The 12,996-nt window shown below is 34.6% G+C and overlaps 1 protein-coding gene across 1 annotated transcript; it reads left to right on the forward strand.

Annotated features, from left to right (window-relative positions):
* Positions 1–1,385: 1,385 nt before the first annotated feature.
* On the forward strand, positions 1,386–6,760 carry LOC147004127 (uncharacterized). The gene is given in 4 exon segments (XM_085838669.1): positions 1,386–1,415; positions 4,839–4,965; positions 5,390–6,708; positions 6,710–6,760. Coding segments are annotated over 4 exon segments (1,527 nt in total).
* Positions 6,761–12,996: the final 6,236 nt, after the last annotated feature.

The following is a 12,996-nucleotide window of genomic DNA, read 5'->3' on the forward strand; positions in this document are numbered from 1 at the left end:
ACTACTTTGGGTAATGCTTCCAGAGGATAGCCATCAACCATGGCAGGGAGGACAGATAGAACATTGCCATGTTGTTGAAGTAGAAAGGTGAAAGATCACATCCTCAACCCCAGTCACTAAAGAGGAAGAGAGAATTAAGATGGCTTGGATCTATTCTCTTTTCTCATAGCCAACCCCCAGTGTTATACTTTTTTCAGCAATGTTCCAACAACTAAATTCCTCTAAACATTGTGACCAACTGAGGATTCGACTTTAAAAATATTATCCAATAGGAGATTTATTCATTCATACCTATATAATCAGTCTTCTAATATCCTTGTACTTGTTAAATTGATTTTGATGTGAATGTAGAAAACAAAGTTCTCATTTTTTGTTTGGGTTTCCTGTTTGTTTGTAAAACAGGGTCCCACACTCTAGTCCTAACTTTCATGTGTCCTGATATAGAAACCAGAATGGCTTTTAGGTCACATAAATCTGATTGCTCGAGCCTCCTGACAGCTAGGATGAAAGACCTACCCCACTGTATCAGGCTTGAATTAAACTTTTATTTTTCAATATCTCTGCTGACATGCAACAAGTATTTTGTTCCTCTCTGTGATGTATGACTTCCTCGACTGAGCCAGCTCCTTCAGTTTCATTAACAGGCTGATTTTTTGTTTGTTTGTTTGAATGCTGTATCTTCATATATTGGCCCTCTACTGAGTTACCATTAGGCTTACAGAGTTCATTTCCTGTTTCATTTCAGATTGAGCATGCCTTAGATTTTTATACCTCTGGATACAATGTTCACATCCTGCATTATCATAATTATTCCTTTAGCCACTCATAGGAGTTCTCTGGTCTTTCATTAAGTTTGTTTCTGCCTTCTTTGAGTTCCTGTGCTTGGTCCCTCTTTATGTCATTTGACCACACTGAATGGTGTTCAGAGTATATTTTGACTTCTGTCTCTTGAGTTTGTTTCATAATTCATTTTGTCATGAGTATTGCTAATGTATTAGTGATTTGGGTAGGGAAATTTTATTAACATTGTCATATTGCTTTAGCTACAGGCTCTCAATTTTCTTTTACTATGTGTCATTTAGGTCAGGTGGCAGGGATTTCCATATTAGGTGTTATGAATAAGCTTTGAGAATCTAGGTTGGTGGGCAGGAACTAGGTTACAGGTACACTCTAAATATATCATTACTTGCTTTCATGGCTGTACAAACGTTGTCAAGATTCCTGGTATCATTTTGCATTTAATTTTTTAAGAATATGGTTTAGCATTTTCTGTAATGGAGTTGTATTTATTTCATCTTTGAATCGTTCAATTCTTGATATGAAATTTCAAGAAGAATTCAATCTTTGTTCTTCAGACAGAACCTGGAAGAAGTTCAACAAAAAGAATGAGTGTGTCTCTGCTAAACATGCCACAGGTCAGTGTCCTTTCCACATTTCTTTAAAAAAAAAAAAAAAAAAAAAAAAAACAACTTTTTATTCAAATCATCCAAATGTTATATTCTCCACATATGGAATATTATCTAAAGGGCTTATTTTTTACGATCTTTATTTTCTTCTGTAATAGTGAAAATTTAATGTTCTGGTCTTTCATGTATACATCATCTTTATATTTTAACTTGATTTTATATTGTGAGGACATATAATTCCCTTGGACTAGATACCTGCATGTTTCAAAAAGGATCTATTGGAATGATGCTCAAAGAACATATTGATGGATATTTTCTATGTTGAATAAGTTCTGTCCTTTTGTATTAGTGTGAAGTAAGGTCTCTTGTGCTACATAAATGGCATTTCAGGGAAGGTCAGGTTTCTAGCTTGTGAATGAGGATATAGAAATTCACATCACTAAAGAAGATATGAAAGAGTAGAATTTGTAGAAGGTAAAATTATAAGAGATCCACTGTTTTGAATCCTAATAGTAAATATATTATTAGCTCCCTAGGGTCACAGATGATGGAAGGAAAATGTCTTTCTTTTACCATTACTGTGATTGTGAGCTGATACAGACTTCAGTATTCTCACAACTCTTTTTTCACACCTCATGTCACTCAGTAATCACACTTGACACCTGAAATCTATTTGTCTCAAGAGAGACACTGTCCCTGTGGAAAATTCTCAATATAGAAATTGTTATTTTCCTTTCTTTTTGGTTTCAGAAATAACTTTAAGTCCCATTTTCTTCACCTTTGTATTTCATCACATGAACTATATTAGTAAAATTTTCTAGAGAGGATAGCTATGGTGCTGTACATAAACCATCAATTTACAAACATAAATGAATGTCCTTTCTTTTTTTTTTTTCTTTTTTTTTTCGAGACAGGGTTTCTCTGTGTAGCCTTGGCTGTCTTGGAACTCACTCTGTAGACCAGGCTGGCCTCGAACTCAGAAATCCGCCTGCCTGGGTACCTCCCGAGTGCTGAGATTAAAGGCGCGTGCCACCATGCCGGGTAGGAATGTCCTTTCTTATTTTTTGTCTATTTTTCTTTAGAAGTGAAAGGCTTGATATAATCTATGCTAATCTGCTTCAGCCAAGCTGTGCATTACATAGGGAAAACTGAAGGGTTGTGGCAATGTTTCGATTTTTCATTACAATACTATCTTCTTTAAGTACATAAGTGTATATCTGAATGTTTTTTATTTACACTGAATGATACATTATGCCCCTAAAACCATGAGTACAGCCCCAAACGCTTTGGGACTGAATTAAGGCATAATAGTGAGCTGCAATATATTTAGAGAGAATTAGATTAGTTTTTAAAGTAGAAACAGCAAGTACCCTTTACCCTTTAATTATTTGTTCATGTCGCAGGCTTACATTTTTCTCAAAAAAAAAAGGTATATTTGCAATAAAGACAATATATAGTCTGTATATTATAATTTTTGATAAACAAAGGTAGAATTACAAATCATACTTCTCTATGAAAGATGCAATTCTTATATACATATGGCTAAATTCTGAAGAAAAAAATATAATTAGAAGATTGAAATTTTCAGTTAAGTTAATACAGTGATGAATAAGTCATTAAATTTTAATGAATATTTAGTATAATTCTCCCTGAATTTAAAAACACAATTTGATCAAGAAATGATTATACTTCATTGGAATGCATTGTCACATATGTTATGTGCTTATACATACATATCTAATCATTTTATAGTGAAAGACCATATGGTATTATTGAAATTGTTATTATGCATATTGATTATGCCAACATATGTAAAATGTTAAATAATTTTAAAGCTCCCTAATACTGTTTTTTTTTCTATTTTATGATTTTGAATATATTTTCATAAAATAATTTCCAAAACCATTTGATTTTCTGTGTCATGGAACGTTCAGTGTATGATGCAGTTCTATTGTGCTTAATGAAAAAGCTTAGTCATTTAGTCCATCCATTATTTCTGCATTTTGTATTCTACCTGTTTCTTCTAGAACGTGTGTAGCATTGAACTTAGGCCTCAGATTGTCAAATGGACATGTTGTAATACAGACGTGAGATACAGCTGCACATAAGACTAAGCTGGTGTCCATATTTGAACAAAGTGGACACTGTAAAATTTGAAAGCATATTTTTTTATCATAACTTGACTATCTCTAATGGGACACTGGGATTCTGTTTGTTATCAACCCATATTTCATAAAGGTACATTACTGCATCTAGACATCAAAAGTACAGGTTATATTCTATAAATGTTTACTGCTTTTGAAATTATATCATGCATTCTCAGAGAAAAAGAAATATAAGGAAGTCTATTAGTAGTCTAGAAAGTTTCTTTGAATAAAGTTAATTTCTCTTCAATATACGTTGCTTACATTTGCCTGAATGTATGCATATGTGCTATGTATTTCTCCTGTCAGTAGTGTAGTGTTCAGAAGAGATCATTGGATTTTTAACAAACTGGGTTTAACAATCTACTGTTTAGTGCCACGTGGTGCTGGGAATCAAATTTCATAATAGATGACATTAAAAGACAGTATACCATCCAAACTGCACACCAAAAGTTTTGAAAAGAATGATGGTGGCAAATCTTTCATGTGCTGTGAAGGTCTCAGTAAATCACAGAAAATTCATGAAGACAAGAGCCTTTCTTTTTTCTTTTTTTCTTTTTCTTTTTTTTTCTTTTCTTAATTAGAGAGCCTTTCTAGAGAACCTTTCTAAATGTGAGCATTTTAGTAAGTCATTCTATAGATTATCTGTGGAAGAGCAGCAATTCGTATCTATAGACACATTTCCATAGCACTTTTAGAAAACATTTGTTCTTCATATTTTCCTTCCTAATCTGCATCAAAAAGGATATCTTTTTATAAATTTATTTATTATTATATCTAAATACACTGTAGCTTTATTCAGATGCACCAGAAGAGGGCATAGGATCTCATTATGGATGGTTGTGAGCCACCATGTGTTTGCTGAGATTTGAACTCAGGACCTTTGTAAGAGCAGGCGGGACTCTTAACCACTGAGCCATCTCTCCAGCCCCAAAAAGGATATCTTTTCTTTTCTTTTCTTTTCTTTTCTTTTCTTTTCTTTTCTTTTCTTTTCTTTTCTTCTTTTCTTTTCCTTTCTTTTCCTTTCTTAAGATTTATTTATTTATTATATGTAAGTACACTGTAGCTGTCTTCAGACACTCCAGAAGAGGGTGTTAGATCTAGTTACAGATGGTAGTGAGCCACCATGTGGTTACTGGGATTTGAACTCATGACCTTTGGTAAAGCAGTCAGTGCTCTTAACCGCTGAGCCATCTCACCAGCCCCCCAAAAGGATATCTTAATTAGTTTTTTTGTAAAGTAAAAAAGTATTTTTGTCCAGTATCAAATAGGTAGTTTTTCATTACAGGGTCTGTTAACCTTCAAGGACGTGGCCTTGGACTTCTCACTGGAGGAATGGGAATGTCTCAGTTTTGCTCAGAGGTCATTGTACATGGATGTGATGTTGGAGAATTACCACAATCTGTTGTTTGTGGGTAAGAATGAACTTCTTGTAGAATTCCTGTTTCTTTCTTTGAGTTTTCCTACTATGTGTTTATATAAATGCTCTGAGATATCCAGATGGCCTTCCCTTCAGTCTCTTTTCCATTCTTTGTCCCTCTTTTTCCTTAAGACAGGAGCAATTCTGGGTCATTATATTTGAGGTGGGTATGCTGTCCAATTTGAAAATAACATTTAGCAGGCTATTATCATTTCCAGACATTTGATATAAATCATATTTGGGGTTCTTCTTAGGATACATGTAATGATTCAAAAGAGAGAGAGAGAGAGAGGAAAACCTCTCTTGAGAGTAGGAATCCATGAGATCACTGATTATTGAGTCCCTTACTCCTTATATAAGTAATTCATGTTACCTCTAATTGCCCTTATTTTTTATTCGTTGTTTTTTTTTTTTTTCAGAAAATCATTGTATACATGGAAAGTATGAGAAGGTCATGGATCAAGACAGCCAGTACATTGTTCTTGAACACATGAATATTCAAGAGAAGTCTTCTAAATGGAACAAGCTTACCAATGTGATTCTAGAATCCTCCTATTATACACCTCACAAATGTACTGAATGGGACAAATGCTTTTCCCAAAAATCCCATCTTAATATTCATCAGAAAATTCATGCAGGAGAGAAACCTTACAAATGCAGTGAATGTCACAAATGCTTTACCGAAAAAGGCAGTCTGAGAATTCATCAGAGAATTCATACAGGAGAGAAACCTTACGAATGCAGTGAATGTGACAAATGCTTTACCCAAAAATGTATTTTGAGATCTCATCAGAGAATTCATACAGAAGAGAAACCTTACCAATGCGATGAATGTGACAAATGCTTTACTGAAAAAGGCAGTCTGAGAACTCATCAGAGAATTCATACAGGAGAGAAACCTTACAAATGTAGTGAATGTGACAAATGCTTTATTGACAAATACAGTCTGAGATGGCATCAGAGAATTCATACAGGAGAGAAGCCTTACAAATGTAGTGAATGTGACAAATGCTTTAACCAACAATCACATCTTCATATTCATCAGAGAATTCATACAGGAGAGAAACCTTACAAATGCAGTGAGTGTGACAAATGCTTTACTGTAAAAGGCAATCTGAGAATTCATCAGAGAATTCATACAGGAGAGAAACCTTACAAATGCAGTGAGTGTGACAAATGCTTTACTGAAAAAGGCCATCTGAGAATTCATCAGAGAATTCATACAGGAGAGAAACCTTATAAATGCAGTGAGTGTGACAAATGCTTTACTGTAAAAGCCAATCTGAGAATTCATCAGAGAATTCATACAGGAGAGAAACCTTACAAATGTAGTGAATGTGAAAAATGCTTTACCCAAAAATACCATCTTAATATTCATCAGAGAATTCATAAAGGAGAGAAACCTTACAAATGTAGTGAATGTGACAAATGCTTTACCCAAAAATACCATCTTAATATTCATCAGAGAATTCATAAAGGAGAGAAACCTTACAAATGCAGTGAATGTGACAAATGCTTTACTGAAAAAGGCAATCTGAGAATTCATCAGAGAATTCATACCGGAGAGAAACCTTATAAATGCAGTGAATGTGACAAATGCTTTACTGCAAAAGGCAGTCTGAGAACTCATCAGAGAATTCATACAGGAGAGAAACCTTATAAATGCAGTGAATGTGACAAATGCTTTACCAAAAAATCCCATCTTAAATATCATCAGAAAATTCATACAGGAGAGAATCCTTACAAATACTTTGTATGTGACAAATACAATACTCACAATGTCAGTCTGAGAAATCATGAATTTTTTCATACAGTAGAGAATATTTATAAATGAAGTGAACGAGACATTCCTTTACCAAGATACATCATAAAATTCACTAGAGAATACTTAGAGAAGACAAACTTTTCAAATATATTGTAGGTATGAATCCTTTCCTTTTGGCCTAGTTCCTAGACTGTAACAGTGAATACTTACAGGCTAGAAACTTAACTCATGCATTGTATGAAGAAATATCTTTGACTTCACTTCAGGATAGAGAGAACATCTAAGAACTTTTTAGGGGAAAGTATTTCTGTTGGGGAAAATGTGGCATATGTTTTATTCACGGTGTATTCTTGACAACACTTGAGGCTCCACACTAGAGAATTAGTATGATTATGAAAATCTTATGAAAACTTTCATGCAATGTTCAAATCTTAGATAATGTCAACTATTTATGCAGGGAGAAACTCTGAACATGTGAAAATGTAGAAAGATTTTCATGACACAAGTTTTTTTTTTACTTGTTCACCCTCAAATATTACAAGATGAAGACAAGTTGGGAAGTCAGAAGATAGTATTGTGTAACACTTTCATTGAGACAGAAATAATCCATTTCAAAAGGAAACTATTTAAGGTCTTTAATGCAATCCTCAAAATATCTAATAAAACTGATAACATTCTGTATATTTAATTTAAATGATTCAGTTAAGAAAAGTTATACTTAAAAGAGTATCTGGCAAACTGAGCCACTCAGACTGCATATTCTATATCCTATAAATATGCTTACAGATGTGAAGTGTGCTTCGAGTATCCAGTAATCATAATTCTTCTCAAATGCTGTGATCTGGTCAACAACTCCTTTCCTATTGTCCTGTAACTAACTCCAATAAAGCTGAGAGAATCTACAAGTTTGCTTTGGTTGTTTTTAACTTGCACTTGGGATACTCAGATGAATATATGTAGCATCTTCCCAGGAAATGCCTCACATAAAACTTACGCAGAAGTCATGAATATTTTTGCAAACCTATATCATAAAGTTAATAGTAATGATTTTCAACTGGTGGATAACAGTCTCTTTGGGATGTAATGACCCTGTCATAGTGGTTGCTTAAAAGCATAGGAAAACACATTTTTCCAATTGTCTTAAAACTGAGAAATCATTCATTGAACTGCAGGGTAGTCTGCCCACCTAAAAATAATTTGAATTCAATGTCCGTGTTTAGCATTAAAAGAGTTAGAAACACTGTTTTACATATGGTGATTTGTGTTAACTGAAATAGGTAAAATTCAGTTCAATGTTCCAGGCAAGTATTACTAGGTTAAGATAAAAAGGCTCAAAAAAGGAAATATGTAGATGCCTTCAGAGCCTCAGAAATGACTCTGGAATTCAAGGAAGTATGAGAGAAAAATATAGAAAAATACATGAAAGCATGGCTTCATAGATTTCAAGGATAGCTATCCAGACTTTGCTGTGTCTGTGCATGGTTCTAAAGTCATTAATACCCACTTATTGAACAAAAGTCCTATAAGTCTCAGAAAAATGCTGCCCATTGACACATATTACAAAACATTGTGGTGACTCGTCCTGTCGTGCCTTAATACTCCAATCTACCATAAGGAATGAAATAGATTTCCATTCTTTTTTAAATCATCTACAGAATGTTAATATTTTGCACATCTCAGAATATACATTCTGAACAAAACCTCAACAACTCACTATTAAGGTATTATCTTCATCTTAATTTCATGTATGAGTTCATTCATACAAATATCATGAATCTGTAAATCTTAGAGAAAAATCCTTTTTAGAGTAGATGAGGTGCATACTCATGCACAGTTTAGAAATCCAACCATCCTGGAAATACATTGGGAAGTTCTGGGAAACATACTATTACTCCAAGTTCAAGTATTATATTAGAATATTTATCCTAAATTCAGGAAGTTTCAGTAAATTAGGATCTAAGAAAAAAGTCAAATGGGACAATGAACAAATCCATTATCACTCCATGTATTTTCCTTGAGTTTAAAAAAAAAAACAAGGAAATTGTTCAACTTGTGTGAAACTACTGAATGATAACTTTTCATTGGTCTCAATATTGGAATATGATGGAACAGGACCTACTCATTAGTAGAATCTAAGTACAAGAAGATGCAATAGTGGCCCTTGATTTCAGATGATAATTAGTATTTTCTGCCAATTGCTTCAGCAGGGATGTTGAAACTCACATACCAGGCAAATGAAAATTAGGTGGCTTGAGTAGCTCTTACTAGTCTGGAAATTGCAACCAGTTGGACAGTCTCTCTTCATTCTCATTGCACATGTTCAGTGGATTTAGGCCTCACTGCTTAATGACTGAGAGATCATTACCCAGATCTGAAGTGACTTCCAGGTTCATGGAAAAATTTCTAGAAGTACACAATGAAGACACATCTTACCTTGTACCCCTCACACAATATTGATTCTATAACCATTTATACACACACTTCTTATCTATGGTACTGCAAGCATATGGTGATGGTTGACAAAATAGGTCCAGGTAGACTCTGTTTGAGTTGTGTGGAAGATAGCATGTGTATATTGATAAAGATGCAAGTCCTTGGCTTGGTATAATTAGCCATACCATGTTTGAAGAACATGGAGACAGAAGCTCACTGGATTTGGAACATTAACTATTTGTGGAAAAGCATTGTAAGGTAAATAATAAGAGCCATACTATAAGAGCCTGATGGGCATTTCTAGAACTTCCAGCATCTAGATTTTAAGGAAACCACTAGGTCTATGTCAGTACCTTGCAGGGAAAGGAAACTTCTCTTCAGCTTCAGGACAACTGATGGGACAGCCTGGGGATGGGAAACGCATGGAGCAGGTAGAGTTATTCCTGGGTTGAAATTGATTTTGTTACAGGAGAACTCAGAAGAGGAACTGAGGGCCTGAAGGAAGAGTGGGATCATCAGCCCATCCCTGTCAGTAGGAGTTTGGAGCTGCATGGTGTGGTACTAGGACTAGAGAATACTTCCTGGGGTCTACACAGCCATGTGAAAATTCCCTTCCTTTGCAGTTGTCCCCAAGTTACGCCTTGGGGAAATTTTCAGTCACCAGAGCAGTGGCAGGAACTGCAAACCAGAAGACTTGGACACTCCAAGGTCACAGAAGCTGCTAGGCTAGTGGACAGACAGAAACTGGAGAATGATTGAAATCCCTTACTCTGCTGCTCATAAGAGCATTGATCCTCAAATCCTAGTGTGCATTTCATAACTGTGTTGTTAAATTGCTGACCATGTAAGTGTGGCATATCCTGATTTTTTTTTTTTATTCATCTTATTGTTGCCTGGATTCTTATGTAATACTTTCTCAGAGGATGGACTGGTTAGTAGCAAACATGGTTATATTTCTTTGGTGGCAGGTTCAAAGCTGATACAATTCACATCCATCCATGGTTTTTAACTCTGCTATTTAATCACTGTGCTAGTCAGATTCTTTGCCATTGGAGATTATACATCCACTGGGAGCTTTTTAGATATTAGTCCCATACGGACCACTGGAGTTTTGATTGAATCTTAAACAATATTTTAGCAATTTTTTTAAAGTTTTAGCTGTCTTTATATTTATCATTATATAAATATTTATTAACCAACAAAACACTCTGTATTAATATTGAACCTGAAATATATGAACTGTCTGATATAAATACAGCATTCATTAATTTGTTCTCATATACTGATTTATTAATGTTATACCTTAGCTTGTGAAAAAAAAATACCCTAGGTATGATCCTGTGTGATGATAATAGGTCAGAATGTTTTATAGTTTGAAAAAACATTATAATTAATATAACAATACATATGAATTTTTAAATAATACTAATCAGGTAACTATTCGAAAAATTCTGTCTTTTGTCTCCATCCAAAAGTGCATTGTTCTCATGCATGTTGGGGCTGGCCTGTGACTCTCATGTCCAGGTTCAAGCCTGGGAGGCAGCCTGGAGCTGAAAGAGAAGAGGGAACCTAGGCGGGTTGAGAAATAATGGAACCAAGACATGCTAGTCTGCTCAAGGTTAGAATGTTTAATAAAAAAGTCTGCATTTATAAAGAGAGAAACCCATCCCCAGTGATGCCAAGTTTCTTGGTGTAGAGATGTGAAGTTGTCAAAACAGCCTTTTAGCAGAAATTCACCAATTTCACAGTTTGCAGTTAACTCCAGAAAATCTTGGAGAACTGGTTCAGCCTCACAGTGTCACATCAAAGGAAACTAGTAGAGTGGAGAAGCAGCACAGCAGGTGGCCCTGCCTCAGTGGTAAACAGTCTGAACCAGCCTGCCTAGGCTGAAGGAGGTTACACATGCACACATGGCTAAGGTGGTGTGTTGTTGATTGGGTTTTTTTTTTGTTTTTTTGTTTTTTTTTTTTTTGGTTTTTTTTTTGTTGTTGTTTATTTTATTTAATTATTTTTACTTTTCTTCGAGACAGGGTTTCTCTGTATAGGCCTAGCTGTCCTAGAAATCACTTTGTAGACCAGGCTGGCCTTGAACTCAGAAATCTGACTGCCTCTGCCTCTCAAGTGCTGGGATTAAAGTCATGCACCACCACCACTTGGCTTGTTGATTGGTTTTGATTTTTTTTATTGAATAAGAACCTTGGCAGGTGCAGTGAAAAAAGACTATAACAAAGTTCCAGGTATTCTTCAGGTTTTGAGAAAGGGACGATCAGGCTCCAGGAGACTAGGATTGACATGGGCATATTCTCTTGGAGGGCTGTTGTGATGATGTACCAGTTAATAGAATTGCTTTCTTTTAAATAGAAAACTGGTTCAATACCTAACCCCCATGGTAACTGACAATCACCCTAAATGCAGTTTGGGACATCTGATGCCTTTATCTGAGTCCAGATAGCAACAGTACCGAGCGTATATACGTATGCTCTGTAAAGAGGTAAACCTCAGCTAAAATAAAAAAAAAAAATCGTTGAAAATGTATGGAAAAAAATATGGCACTTTTTTTCTGTCCCTATAATCAATTCTGTATGAAACTATTTTAAATATTATTTTCCTATTCAACATTTATTATTTTCAAGATTTTCCTAATGACCATGTAATTGACTTTCTATATAAGAATAAATATTAGGTGGTTTATAATTTACTGAACTGTGCATATGAATGACGAGATCACCATTTTATTCATATCTCTATGTATGTTAATAAACATACTACACGCTATTTGTTATAATTGTAATTTATTGTAAAAGTAGGACAATTCATCTTTCTTTTTTTTTTTTTAGACACTCCTCATTCCATGTTGCAAGTAGTATGTGCATATTCACATGTCATGTTTCTATTCTGTTTTCCATGTAAATGAATGTCTTCCTATTCTTCATGTGTATCTTTTAGATTGAAGTTATTTATTCACATTAGATTACAATATCAGCCCTTCCTCTTCTCTCAGTAACCTCTAACACAAGTCTCCCCTCATTCTACTTAGTAGCAGGAATCCTTATCTATTCGATGTAGAAGTAGTGAAGATCTTTGCCTAATCTATAGAGATCCCGAAGATGGTGTCTTTTGACTTACAGAATCATTTCACATTTATGAGGTTCCTTTTATTAAAAATTCTTGACGTTAGTTTCAGAGCCATGAGTGTTCTGTTTAGGAAGTTGTTTCCTATTCCAATGAGTTCAAGGCTATTCCCCACTTTTTGTTCTATTAGATTAAGTGTGTATATATTTATAGTGAGGTCTTTGATTCATTTGGACTTGAGTGATATGCAGGGGAATAAGTATGGATCTATATGCATTTCCAACATGAAGACATCCAGTTAGACCAGAATCATTCATAGAAGATGCTCTCCACTTTCATTGTATGGTTTTAGCTTCTTTGTCAAAATTTAAGTACCTGTAGGTGACTGTGTTTATTATTGGGTGTTCTATTGAATTCCATTGGTTCACCTATCTAGTTCTATACCAGTACTGTGCAAATTTTTATTACTATTTTTCTGCTGTACAGCTTAAAGTTACAGATATTGATACCTCCAGAAGTTTTGTTGTTGTTGTTGTTGAGGAATATTTTATCTATCCTGTGTTTTGTTTTGTTTTGTTTTGTTTTTCTTTTCCATATGAAGTTGAGAATTTTTTCTTTAAAGTTCTGTGGAATTTTTTTCTGGAATTTTGATGGGAATTGCCCTGAATCTCTATATTGCTTTTTGGTAAGATGGACATATTCATGTGCCTATTCCATTTATACATGAGCAAGGGTGATTTTTCCACCTTCTTGTAG

This window comes from Mus caroli, unplaced genomic scaffold, assembly GCF_978045245.1.
Source record: "Mus caroli unplaced genomic scaffold, Mus_caroli_1 scaffold_6, whole genome shotgun sequence".
Lineage (NCBI taxonomy): Eukaryota > Metazoa > Chordata > Mammalia > Rodentia > Muridae > Mus > Mus caroli.